This window comes from Lutra lutra, chromosome 12, assembly GCF_902655055.1.
Source record: "Lutra lutra chromosome 12, mLutLut1.2, whole genome shotgun sequence".
NCBI lineage: Eukaryota > Metazoa > Chordata > Mammalia > Carnivora > Mustelidae > Lutra > Lutra lutra.
Genome location: NC_062289.1, coordinates 93,977,307 through 93,990,393, shown reverse-complemented (window position 1 = coordinate 93,990,393; position 13,087 = coordinate 93,977,307). Strand labels below are relative to the sequence as shown.

General features: G+C 58.4%; 1 protein-coding gene across 1 annotated transcript; it reads right to left on the bottom strand.

The window, feature by feature from the left end:
- Positions 1-533: 533 nt before the first annotated feature.
- Positions 534-11,816, bottom strand: ACADS (acyl-CoA dehydrogenase short chain). Its single transcript, XM_047697954.1, has 10 exons — positions 11,660-11,816; positions 10,341-10,504; positions 3,595-3,744; positions 3,157-3,268; positions 2,588-2,739; positions 2,095-2,265; positions 1,887-2,024; positions 1,646-1,741; positions 1,401-1,457; positions 534-1,265 (listed from the first exon to the last, which is right to left on the bottom strand). Exons 1-10 carry the CDS (start codon positions 11,703-11,705, stop codon positions 1,113-1,115), a joined length of 1,239 nt encoding a protein of 412 aa, XP_047553910.1. The 5' UTR covers positions 11,706-11,816; the 3' UTR covers positions 534-1,112.
- Between the last annotated feature and the right edge of the window lie 1,271 nt (positions 11,817-13,087).

Here is a 13,087-nt window from a genome sequence, read left to right as displayed (position 1 = left end):
AGGCCCGCTTCCCCGCCCTGCGGAGGGCTGACCCCCGCTCCCTTGAAGTCTGTCTTGCAGGTTTTCCCTGCCGGCTGCCTCACCGCATTAGGTGGCAGTCGCTAAAAGCTGGGCTCCGGCTCCAGCGGCATCAGGCCCCTGTCATCTGCGAGGGCTGTGGAGGCCCCATGTCCACCGTTCCACAGCCGGGCTTGCAGGCCCGTACCGCTTTTCCCAGTCCCCCGGAGCCCTCTGCAGCTGTGACACACCCTCCCTCCCTGCTGCTCAGGGGTTGGACCCACCTGCCCTCCGTGTGCAGCAGTCACTGTCCTAGACCCTCACCCCAGCCGGAGGACCCAGCTCTGTACTTTCCTGCAGGAAGGTACTGGTGCTGGAGCTCTCTCTCCAGAGGGATGTCCCTGCAGTCAGCCTTGCTTGCTTGCTTGCACACGCGCGCGCGCACACACACACACACACACACAGCGGCAGCGGTCAGGGAACACACTATCAGACCACGTCCCCTCCCCAGCAGCGCCCAGGCAAGGACACGAGGACCAGAGCACAGGTACACTTTATTACTTAGTTTCCACAATCGATTGTCCTCAAGAAATTCAGACCCCCTCCTACTCATTGATAATTTATGAAGAACCAGCTATTGGGTTCCAGGTGCTTCGCATGGGACCACCAGCCTTCCCCAAACGCCCGGGCATTCTGCACCCCCCTCCCACAATCCTCCTCCTGACCCCTAAGCTCAGGGAAAAGAACAGGGGCGGCCAAGAGGCTGTCCCACCTGGATCTCCTGCTGAGAAAGGAAATGGGGGTCCTCCCCTAGGCCCTGCCTCCAGAGGCCAGATCCACTTGAAGACAACAAGGCACAGGTGTGAAGAGGCAGCAATGTCAAAAACCTGAGCTGAAGATGGGGCCCATCACCTTTCCTTTCTCGAAGCCTCGGCCCCAGGCGGTTAGGTCTGGGGTGTGGGGAGGTGAGGAGCCGGGTGGTCCTGGCAAGAAGAGGCACACAGGGTCCCAGATCGAGCATCAGGGTTAAGGCCTCGTGGCTCCCGCCTCCTTCGTGGTGGTCCACAGGCCGGCCTGGCCCCCGAGCGGGGCGGCCCTGGGCCCTGCATCGAAGCTCAGCTCCGGTAGGCTCTGAGCACGTGCCCGGCGATCACCAGCCTCTGGATCTCGCTGGTGCCTTCATAAATCTCCGTGATGCGCGCGTCGCGGTAGTGGCGCTCCGCTGGCATCTCTGTCACGTAGCCCATGCCTCCCAGGATCTGGATGGCCTACCGGGGACAGCTGGGCGTCAGGGGCAAGATCGGCCACACGGGGGACCAGCAGGGGAGGGGCCGCTGGCCCGCATCCTACCACTCAACCCTGGGGGCCCCCTTCATGGCCCCTTCGCGCACCAGGACGCTCACCTGGTGGCTGATGGCGGTTGCCGCTTCCGACGCAGCCAGCTTGGCCATGGCCGCTTCCTAAGCACAGGGGATGGTGGGGTCAGAAACGTCACTTCGGGGAGGAGCCGCCAGCACTTGGCCCTACCGCGGGGCCTCCCCCACGGCAATAAACCCACAGGCCCAAGGAACTGGAACCCCAGCACACTTCCCCCTCCGCACACCAAAGCTCCCGGCTGCACCTGGGAAGACCCCTTCCCCACAGGCACCTTGGTGAAAGGCTTCTTATTATCCTTCAGCATGGCAGCACGCCAGGTCAGCAGCCGGGCGCTCTCCAGGGCCAGGGCCATGTCCGCCAACTTGAACTGCAATGCCCCAAACCCCCGTGGCAGTCAGTGGCTGTCCCTCCCTCCCAGGAGAGGAGGGAAGAGGATGGAGAACCCAGGAGATCCAGAGAGGAAAGGGCGAGCTGTCCCCCTTACAGCATCCGCGCGAGGCTCCCCTTGTTACCTGGATGCCTTGGAGCTTGGTGAGGGGTGCCCCAAAGGCCTTGCGGTTCTCAGCGTAGTTCACGGCACAATCAAGGGCAGCCTGGGCGATGCCCAGGGCCTGAGAGGCGATGCCAATGCGCCCCATATCCAGGGTTTGCTGTGCAGAAGGCCCCGGTCAGTGGCTGGCCAGCTGGGCCCCAGGGCCCGGGCCCCACTGCCAGGCTCACCATGGCTATCTTGAAGCCCATCCCAGGCTCGCCCAGCAGGCTGTCCTTAGGGATGCGACAGTCCTCAAAGATGAGGTTGGCCGTGGATGAGGCCCGGATGCCCAGCTTGTCCTCCTTCTTCCCCAGCGTGAGCCCAGGTGTCGGCATGGGAACCAGGAAGGCACTGATGCCCTAAAAGGCCCAGACATGGGCAGTGATGTTATCAGAGACCAGCCTCGGTCACGCCCCTTACTCAAGGGCACCAAACACAAACTAGACCCTTCCTGCCACCTCCCTCAGAGTTCAGCCCTCAGCCCAGGGCATCCTCTGCTGGCTGCCCAGGGGAAGGTACAGATGGGCCTCAGGCCACCAGCAGGCTAGAGAGGGAAAGGGGCAGCCCCAAGGGGTGTGAGAGCAGGAACAGCTCCCCTGAGCTACGGTGGGATTCATATCGAGAAGCTTCGAAACGTCTACAGCCCAGAAGTCTCACCGACCCTCTCCCCAGGGACCCCACCTTGTTCTGCAAGGATCTGTCTGTGCTGGCGAAGACCACGGCGGCGGAGGCCTCCCAGGAATTGGTGATCCAGGCCTTGGTGCCGTTCAGGACCCACGAGTCCCCGTCTGCTTGGGCGGTGGTGGAGGCGGCTCCTGCATCGCTGCCATTCCCTGCCCCAGACCCAGATTCAGAATCCACTGCTTCCACTCCCAAAGGGCGCTGCCGCCCACGAGCAGAGGACCAGCCCTCACCCCCAACTACGGCACAAAGACCTTCTGACCTGGCCTCCAAGGAATGTGGCTCCCAAGAGTGAGCTCCTGGGCCACACCAGCTGCCAGAGCTCTCAGAGACTAGTCCAGTGGCAGGGGGCGGGGGGTGGGCCCCGAGATGCACAGCGGGGCATCTTCACACCCAAGGGATCCCAGAGTCTTGAGGTAACCACGTGATCCTGGGCACCACCGCCCCCACCAAGGGCCTGTGCCCTCGTGTCACATGGCCCGGCTCCTGCCTCTGCCCCAGCTCCAACCCAGTCTGTCACTTTGATTCTGTGCCAGGGGAGGGGGGCCAACCACGGTTCCACATGGTACCTGGTTCACTCAGTGCAAAGCAGCCAATTTTGTCGCCACCGGTAAAAGGGGTGATCCACTGTTGCTTCTGCTCCTTGGAGCCAAACTTCAGGATAGGCCCCAAGTAGAGGGACTGTGGGGGTGGGAGGAAGGGTGGGTGGCTGGTCGGAGGGGCTGCGGACCCCACTCAAGACCTGCTCTCTCCGGGGCCCGGCCCGAAAGAACTGAGCCCAGAGAGGCCGGGGGGGGGGGGGGCCGGGCGCCACAGAGGCCGGGGGGGGGGCCGGGCGCCACAGAGGCCGGGGGGGGGCCGGGCGCCACAGAGGCCGGGGGGGCCGGGCGCCACAGAGGCCGGGGGGCTGGGCGCCAGAGCCTGGCTGTGCCCGGGGCGCCGGGACACCTGCCCCCGGGAGCCTCCCTCCGCCTGTGCGTCCCAGGACCCAGGAGTGGGGAACTCACGTTGTTGACGCTCATGATGACTCCAGTCGAGGCACAGCCCCGGCTGACCTCCTCCATGGCAATGGCATAGGCCAGGTAATCGAGGCCGGCACCACTGAACTCCTCAGGCACATCCATGGCCAGAAGCCCCAGCTCGCCCATCTTCTTCACCTGGCCACAAGGATGTCATGGCAAGGGCAGTTGGGGGCCAGTGCCCACCCCTCCCAAGTCCAAACCCTCCTGCTCCTGAGCCAATGCCTGCAGAAACTCAGGCCATGTGGCCCCATCCGCCCACACCCTTATCCTCGGGACGGACGCTGAAGCCCAGCCTCAGCTCAGGTCTGCATCACGCACCGGGTATCCAAGCCGTTCTGGCGCCACACTCTGCACTGGCTCACCTCTGTGTCCACAGCCACAGCCAGCAAGCGGGCAGAAGGCACAGGAAAACTTCAGGGGCCCCCAGGGTAAGGAGCAGGACAGCACAACGTCATATACACCTTCTCTCAGCTCTACACACATACTCCTGCCTCCCTTTAAAGGGCCTTTACACGTGCCGTTTCCTGTCAGTAACGCCCTTTATCAACAGGTGTTGTGCTCCCCTTCCCTCCAGATCTCAGCTCAAGCCTCACTTCCTACAGCTGCTGTGTCCCCTAACCAGGCACTCTCCCAGAACCTGTGCCTTTCCAGAGCGGGGCTTATGCGACTGGAAGTCACACCTATCACCCGGCTGCGTTTGGCTAAGATTCTTCTCCCTGACCATGAGGGCAGAGACTGGTTTTTGCTTTCTGCGATACTCGCGGTGCCCATGACTGAGTGAATGAATGCTAAAAGCTTGGAGTCTCTGATATGGAACCACAGTAATAGTAACAGCCAGCCAGCAAGTGCCTACTGTGCGCCCAGCTCTGCATCGGAGTCTCTCCAGAGCCCAGACACACGCAGCAACCTGCTCGGGGCCAGAGCCTGTGAATGATGCCGCAGCCCAGGCAGTGACTCTGGGGTCACAACCAGCTCGGTCCCTCCGACCTGGGACAGCTTGCCTTCTGGGGGCCAACACGGACCACCCAGAACCTCCTGAGCTTCACAAAGAAGCAACTAATACCAGGTGCCTGTGGGGAGCAGCAGGGGGCAGGGGGAGAAGGGTGCCACAGCTCTCCGTGAGCCCCTTGCTGTCACTGGATTGCTGCCACCGTGTTTGTTTGTTTGTTTTTAAGATTTTATTTATTTGACAGAGAGAGAGAGAGGTAACAAGTAGGCAGAGAGGCAGGCAGAAAGAGGGGGGGAAGCAGGCTCCCCGCTGAGCAGAGAGCCTAATGCGGGGCTCGATCCCAGGATCCCTGGGCTTAACCCACTGAGCCACCCAGGTGCCCCCTGGAACCGTGTTCTTACACAAGTTGACTTAAAAGAAACTAACATAAGAATGTTCACAATAGGGGCGCCTGGGTGGCTCAGTGGGTTAAGCCTCTGCCTTCGGCTCAGGTCATGATCCCAGGGTCCTGGGATGGAGCCCCGCATCGGGCTCTCTGCTCAGCAGGAAGCCTGCTTCCTCCTCTCTCTCTGCCTGCTTCTCTGCCTACTTGTGATCTCTGTCTGCCAAATAAATAAATAAAATCTTAAAAAAAAAAAAAGAATGTTCACAATATTTTCTAAGTTTTCTATAATTAATAGTACTTCCGTGATTATAGGTGTCGCACCCCCTCGGCAGAGCAGCTGCGACAGGGAACTTCTGAAGGACGGAGAAAATATGGGCCGTGCGGAGACTGGAGCCCGGCACAGTGGGGTGGTCGGTGAGTGCGCTCACTGTCAGGAAGCGACTGACCAGGGATCTCCGGGAAGACACTGACTGGGACAAGGAGCACGTCCATCATGGTGTGCAGGCCCCTCTACGAAATTCTTAAATTCTTACCCTTAGCATCTGGGGGGGAAGCGGGTGGAGCAGCCACTGACCCGCCAAGCCCGCAAATGCCATGGCGCCCTGCGGCCACAAGAGGGCAGATCCGGGTACCTCTACCAGGGAGATTAAGTTAAAGATTGTGGATTATCCAAGGGGACCCAGAGTCATCTCAAGGGTCCTTATGAGGGGAAGAGGGAGACAAGGGGAACGAGAGGTGACAATGGAAGCAGGGCTCAGAGCAACCAGAGTGCTGAAGGGGAAGAGAGAGACAAGGGGAACAAGAGGTGACAATGGAAGCAGGGCTCAGAGTGACCAGAGTGCTGGCTGGAAGGGGGTCACGGGCTGGTAGCACCGCAGGCCTCCACGTGCTGGAAGGGGCAAGGCATGGACCCTTCTCCAGGGCCGCCAGCATGCTAATTTCGGCTCATCAAGACCCACTCTGGATTTCCAGCCTCCAGGAAGTGTTGGATAATATGCTAGTGTTTTGGGCCACTAGTCTCTAGTCTGTGGTCATTTGTCACAACAGCAAGAGGAAACTGACAGACACTGGCTTGGATGGGACACCTGAGTGACTCAGTTGGTGAAGCGTCAGAGTCTTGGTTTCAGCTCAGGTCACGATCTCAGGGTCATAGGATCAAGCCCTGCGTTGGGCCCCGTGCTGGGCAGGGAGGCTGCTTAAGATTCTCCCCCCAAACTGGACCCCACCACTGGTCCCTACCACTCACCCTCTCTCTTAAAGAAAAAAGGCGGGGGACTCAGTGGTACTTCAGATGTGTCATTCTGAGGATCTCTAAAAAGCCAAACGCTCCATGGTGACCACAGCTGCAGGCGGAGAGGGTGGGCCTGCTCAGAGACATGGCAGCGCAGGCAGAAAGCACCCCAGCCGGCAGGGGAGCCGAAATTCGAGTGGTCTACACAGCACCCTATCTCAGTCCACATGGGGTGCTCACGGGGCCTGGTGCCAGCAGGAGCATGGCCTCAAAAGAAAAACAGACCCACCCTTCAAGGCAGCCCACAAACCCAGGCCAGGGAGACACAGCACCTCCTCAGGGAAGGCGCTGCAGGGTCAGGAACCTGGGCCACACTGCACCTGGGATGGAAGCACACGCCGGCCTCACCAGGCACCTCGCTGGAAGGCTGTCTCTGGCCTCCCAGCCAAACTGTCCCACGCTACTGGGGCTACCTAAGCTCCTCTTCATCCCAAAGCCCTTCTGGGTACAGCTCTGGAGTAAAGGACGGACTCATCCCACACGCCACAACTCCACTTTCCCCCAAGAAACAAAAAGGGAACTGAAATCCACAGGTGGGGTGCAGGGAGCTCCCGCAGAGAGGTGACACCTCCGGGACACAAGGAAGCCAGAGCTCGGGGACCTCTCCCCTTGACTGCGCCCCCCACCCAAGGCTCTCATGACGGATCACAGCGGGAGCTCACTGCACCCCGACCAGTCACACCCCTCATGGGTCACCCAGGTCCGTTCTGCCCCTGCTATAGGCCACCAGGGTTTGCCTGAAAAGCCTCCAACTCCAGCTCGCTGGAGGGCGGGAGCCGGCCCACCCCAGGCCTGGCGCCTGGACGCAATCGGCTCACCCAGTTTCATCAGTGATGCCTGGCTCTGCTCTTCCCAACCTTTCTACTCAGAAAGCCCAGGGGCGCCTGGGTGGCTCAGTCGGTTAGGCATCCAGCTCTTAATTTCAGCTCAGATCATGATCTCAGGGAAGAGATGACAGCATTGAAAACAGAAAGAGACCAGGGACTAGATGTAAAGCAGCAGAAAGAGAAAGAACATGCGTGTCCTTCCCATCGGGGGAATGTTGAGCAGGCACTTCCCAGAGAAACGCGACTGTAAGGCGCCTCTAGCGCTCACGCCTTCACAAAATCAAATTTATCCAGAGTTTGCATAAGCTCAGCAGAGACAAAACTGACTCCCTTCAGAGACTCCTGGGCCCTCACTTGCAGGAGACTTGCCTCTTATTCAAGGGAAAGAAGCCCCAGCTGCAGCCGCCTCGAGTGCCCGCTGGTGGCCAGCACGTGCTGCGTCTTGGGCCAGTCCGCCACACAGGGCCGCCTCGCCCCCCTGTTCAGTCAGCAACCCGCTGTTGACTGCAGGCCACTTCCCAAGGGCACAGTATGTGCAGGCAGGGACGTGCCAGTAACAGCACACAGCGACCTGCTGGGCACACAGCCACTGGGTCGTGGGTGAGGAACGGGCTGCTCCCCGGGGCACACACGGATGAATTCGCTTGGGACAAATGGGAGGTGGCATTCGGACACATTCCCAGGGAGTAGTTAACAAGATTCAGCGGGTAGGAAAAAGAAAATGGGGTATGGTTCTAGAAGTTTCTACGTGGCTAACTGGGTCAGGGAAGCACCATCACCGGAGAGAGGACATGAGGAGGAAGAGCAGGTATTGCGCCTGGTCTAGGAAAGCTATTCAATAAATAGTCACTGAATGAAGAAGAAATGTGGCTCAGTGTTTTGTTTTGTTTCGTTTTTAAAGTAGGCTCCACACCCAGGATGGGGCTCAAACTCATGACCCTGAGATCAAGAGTCGCATGCTCTACTGAGCCAGCCCCTCGTGGGGCTCAGTTTTATACAATAAATATACAGCCCCCACGTACTGAAGGCTGATTAGTACAAGCTCAGTTGAAACACCATTTTATTTCTTATTTCCCTTTATAATAAAATAATATTATAAAGTTTCCATAGTTTCCTTTCTTCTTTTTTTTCTTTTCTTTCTTTTTTTTTTTTTTTTTTTGTTTGAATACAGAAAAACTGAAGCTCGACTGAGGTCTCCAAACCAGCCAAGCAAGCAGAAATTGGTACTAGCCTTCCACCTAATTCTTGGCCTGCCTCCCTCAATTCTTCTCCCCTTGAATATTCCCCCACAAGCCCACTTTTTCTGGGAGGAAGTGGTAGATAAAAAATTCTTCAGGGACGGGGCGCCTGGGTGATTCAGTGGGTTAAGCCTCTGCCTTCGGCTCAGGTCATGATTTCAGGATCCTGGGATCAAGCCCATCGGGCTCTCTGCTCAGCGGGGCCTGTTTCCCTTCCCTCTGTTTCCCTCTCCCTCTCTCTCTGCCTGCCTCTCTGCCTACTTGTGATCTCTGTCAAATAAATAAATAAAATCTTAAAAAAAAATTCTTCAGGGAAAATACTAGAAATCACTAACCAAGCACCTACTCTAGGCCAGGCAGGCCACCTAGGTGGCTGTTGCACAAGAAACTTAACCTCTAGCTTCAGTTTCTTCATCCAGAAGATACTCTAACCTCCCCTGCGTGTAGTGCTAAAGACGGGACATTCGAGCACCCAGGATACAGCAGCCCCCAAATGACAGCTAGTCCTGTTCTTACAACCGCTGCACTGGGAAACTTAGGTGGTCTTATTATTGAGTTTGGCGACCTGCCACATTAGCTGGTGTCGAGTTCTCTGACCCCTCTGCCAGCCGGAGCCCTGGACTCCCTTCTGCGCCTGGGCGCTGAGCTCCTACAAAGGAGGAACAGAGGCCGGGATAAAAGCGCAAACCCAGCAGGCTTCAGTCTGCCGGAAGGGACGCGGATTAACCTCTGGATCCCATCAGCCACTGAGACAAGAGTCCTGCTGGCGAGGGGTGGTGACAAGCTCAGAAGATGAGGCATGACTCCTCCCTAGGTCTACAGCCCAGGCAATTCAAACAGGAGCCGCCTAAGAAAATGGGAAAGAAAAGCCAGAGGAGCAATCCCATCCCATGGGAAGAGGGGGTGGGGGGCTGTCGCCACAGCCTTCGCCCTCCACACCTGTGTCTGCCATGGCTCCGAGGGGTAGCCTGCAAGTTCCCAAGCCCCAGGAAGCCCGGAGGAGAATATAAAGCCAAAGGACCAGTTCAAAGGAGCTTGGGGGAAGACATCTGTTTCTACTGCCAGCGTTCCTGTCCAGAGCAAATCTACGTCTGTCATCTGAGTAAGAATTTCAGGGAACACAGGAATAGCACAGGAAAAGTCAGTCAAGCCATCTGTCTTTTGGTAGGAGAAGCCCCAACACACAGCCATGTCTCAGGCAACTGCTCCAGGGGCAATGCCTCGAAACTCATCCTGCTTTTCCATGGCCGCTCTGCTTAGTCCCATCCTCTGCTCACAAAGAGACCGAGTTTGGTCACATCTCCCTTAATGCACTGAACGATGATGGGAACGTGCCAGGTGGGGTCACGGAGGGCAGAAGGGCAGTTTAGACCCTTGACGGGAAAATTCCCAACTAGAAGAGGCCTTGCCTGCCCACCAGCCGGGCTGCTGGGCCAACCACGTAGAGAGTGGATGGAGAAGATGGTTCTGGAACCAGCCAGGCTTGGGATGTGCATGGGGAAATGATGTGCAGGTGAGGACATCCTCAGGACTAGCCGGGATGATGCGTGGGGATAAGTGCTCCACACCCGGAAGTTACCAGCCAGTGTCAGTGCCCAGAGCGCCATCTGCCCACCTCACTCTGAGCGCCCCGCGTGTCGCCACACTCCCGGCACAGTCCCCAAGACGCTGTGAAACAACGCAGTATTTTCTAAGCTGGAAAAGTGGCCCCAGAACCCAGGAGACATGAAATGGCAACCAGAAAACTCTGGAACTCCTTAGAGGGCAAGCAGCTTGTAAGCTTAACCAAGGCCACCAGCACGATGCCTGGCTCAGGTAAGCACGACACCCAGCCACCCTTATTATTATTATCGTGGAAATTTAAGCCCGGGCTATGGGCCTCGTGCTGGATGAAGGAAACCTCCAGAACATCTTCTGGGTTCCAGGACCCACCCTAGGATTCCTGGCTGGGAGTCTCAGGGCCTTTAGCGGTGACTGTCACTGCCAATCCAGCAGCAGCAGGTAGACCACCCTAGGGGACTGCTGCGGTTGGAACTCTCACCTGGGCCGTAGGGAAGCGATGCTCCTTGTCTACCCGGGCCGCAATGGGAACCAGCTCCTTCTCAGCAAATTCCCGGCAGGTCTGACGCAGCATCTGGTGCGTCTCAGGCAGCTCCACGGACTGGTAGATAGTATGTAACCGACGCCAGGCCCGAGGACGCAGAGCTGCCGGCAAAAAGAGCAGGTAGTAGTGGGAGAGGGACGTAGGAGGCCCTGCTGCATGATCATCATAATGGCCATCCCGTGACTCGGTGGGCCTCCCCCAGGGATGCTTTTGCTCCCCCCACCGGCCCCCACCCCAGGACATCTGGCAATGTCTGGAAACATTTCTGGTAGTTGCCGCTGAAGGGTGGAATGCTGCTACTGTGGAGGGGGTAGAGGACAGGGATATTGCCTAACACCCTACAATGCACAGGGCAGACCCCACAACTAAGAATTATCGGTCCAAAATGTCAAGCACGCTATTTAGAAACCCATACCAGCAGAATGCTTCCTCGAATTGCAACACACTTGCTCCACAACTCTCCCACCCCATCTTCACACCCATGGTACTAAGACCACAGCTTTGCCACTTAGGCCAAGATCTTAACTTCACTGAGCCTCTGTGCCTAGAAAACCTGGCAGCCAGCAGTACTGAGCTCCTGGGGGTGGGTGGGTGGGTGGGAGAGATGCTGACTGAGGCACTCAGCACGGGGCCTGGCAGAGACAGCTCTCCATGGGGGTCCCCTTACTGTTGTCCTGCAGGCAAAGGAAGCCGTGGCCACGTGTGTCACTGCTGCTACAGAGGGAGAGAAATAAACCGGGAAAGGCGCGGCGGGAAATAACCAACGAGCCTTCACAGTTCTGAGCGCCATCTGACAGGCGCTGTGCTGAGTGTCTTACACAGCCTGGTCCTTGTAACAAGTCCGCGAGAAGAGTGACACATCCTGGGACCATTTTACACACGGGCCAAATGAGGCGGACGGGCCGAGCGTCTCGCCCAAGGTCACAGACACCGAGTCTGGGCTCAGTCCCAGGCCTGGCTCGGGAGGAGGGGCGCCCCTGAGCCTCCAAGGGCGGGGAACTTGCGGGGTGGGGTGTGAGGGGGCAGTGTGGATGCCTAGGCGAGAGCCGGGCGGTGGGCGCGAGTCGGAGCGGGAGCGGGGGCCAAGCAAGCGCCAGCAGCGGCCCAAGTGGGGCAAAGGCCGCGCGTGCTCCAGGACGGGGTGCCGCCCTGCCGCCGCAGGGGAGAACCGGACCGCCGGGACTCGCTCCCGCTCGGCCGGCCCGGGCCGCCGCCGCCCCCTCCACCCTGGCTGTGTGGAGCCGGAGCGCACTCACCTCCGCGGCTGGGGCCGCAGGCCCGGGCGAGCAGCGCGGCAGCCATGGACGCAGACACTGCGCGGGGATTCTGCTCGCCGACCTCCCGCGGGAGCGCACCGGTTCCGGGCTGCGGGGGCGGGGCAGGGCGGGCCGTCACGCCCCCTAACCCCCGGGGGCGGGGCCCGTCGCCACTCCTCCCGGCCCTGCCTCCTTCCCGGGAGGGCAAACCGCGTTCTCCCCAGTACGCTAGGTCTCCGCCGTCCGCCTTCATCCTTTCTCAAAACCCGCGGACGGTGGCCCATCTCTCCTAAAATCCAATTCCGCGACCTAAAATATGATCATATGACCAACCCGCACCTACCTCTCTTGCCCCGAGCCCACCGTTCCCTCGCTTTACTCCAGCCGCAGAAGGCAGCTCCAACACCCCGCTTGTTCCTGCCTCCGCGACCGCGCCAATCCCTGTTCTTCTACCTGGAATGCTCCTTCCCACCATCCAGGTCTCACTCACTCTCACTGAGGCCTGCCCTGACCACACATTCTCCACCTCAGCGTCTTACTTGTTCCAGAGTCTGACATCTTCTCGACTGCTCCCTGTAGTCTGTGAGCTCTGAGAAGTACAAGGTCTTGCCCTGATGCTCACTATTCAGGCCCAGGGAACTGGGTTGCCTGAGATGGGGGATCTCTCTTCTCCAGAAGTTGTGCAGGTGGGATGGAAGTGTCACCCTCATTCCACTGTAGTCCCATCTGTCCCACCTCTGGGGTAGAGCCCATTTGGGAGCATCAGGCACTGCCCCCAAGCATTTAGTCCTTGGCATCCTTGTCAAGACCGCTTCACCCTCCCCAGGAAACTGGCAACTCCTGTGCCCTAACAAGGGTCTTCCCTCAGCACAAGCGTGAGTCAGACTTCCCCACCCTAACAGGCACCCACACATCCCTCTATCTCTTCTTTATGCCTCTGTAGCTCAGCAAGGCACCTGACCCCAGCACTGACACCCATGCCAAAATTTGTCTTCCAAGATCTTGCTCTCCCTCCCCGAGATCAGTAAAAAAGATGCAGCAAAGCCCTTAATAATGCTACTTCTCATTTTAAAAGAAAGCCTCTAAATCCACAGTACTTTAGACCCAAACGGATGGCTGTGGTTGGCAAATGCTCCAGGGCTTTCCTAACCTCTCTGCTGCCCTGCCCCGAGCCCTGAAAGGAGAAGGCAGAAGGGGAAATCAGGGAAAGGACGCCAGCCAATGACTGCTTCCGCTGCCACAGACCATCCAAACCAGACTTTAACAGTGTATTGTCACCCTACACAACAATGTTAGTTTTTTTTTTTTTAAAGATTTTTTATTTATTTATTTGACAGAGAGAGATCACAAGCAGGCAGAGAGGCAGGCAGAGAGAGAGGAGGAAGCAGGCTCCCTGCTGAGCAGAGAGCCCGATGCGGGGCTCGATCC

Excerpts from the sequence above, each read along its gene's own strand:
- ACADS (XM_047697954.1), bottom strand. The coding sequence starts at position 11,705 with ATGGCTGCCGCGCTGCTCGCCCGGGCCTGCGGCCCCAGCCGCGGAG. Across the intron at positions 10,505-11,659 it reads CTGCGGCCCCAGCCGCGGAG|CTCTGCGTCCTCGGGCCTGG; the intron begins GTGAGTGCGCTC and ends TTTTGCCGGCAG. Across the intron at positions 2,025-2,094 it reads TGGGCTTCAAGATAGCCATG|CAAACCCTGGATATGGGGCG; the intron begins GTGAGCCTGGCA and ends CCTTCTGCACAG.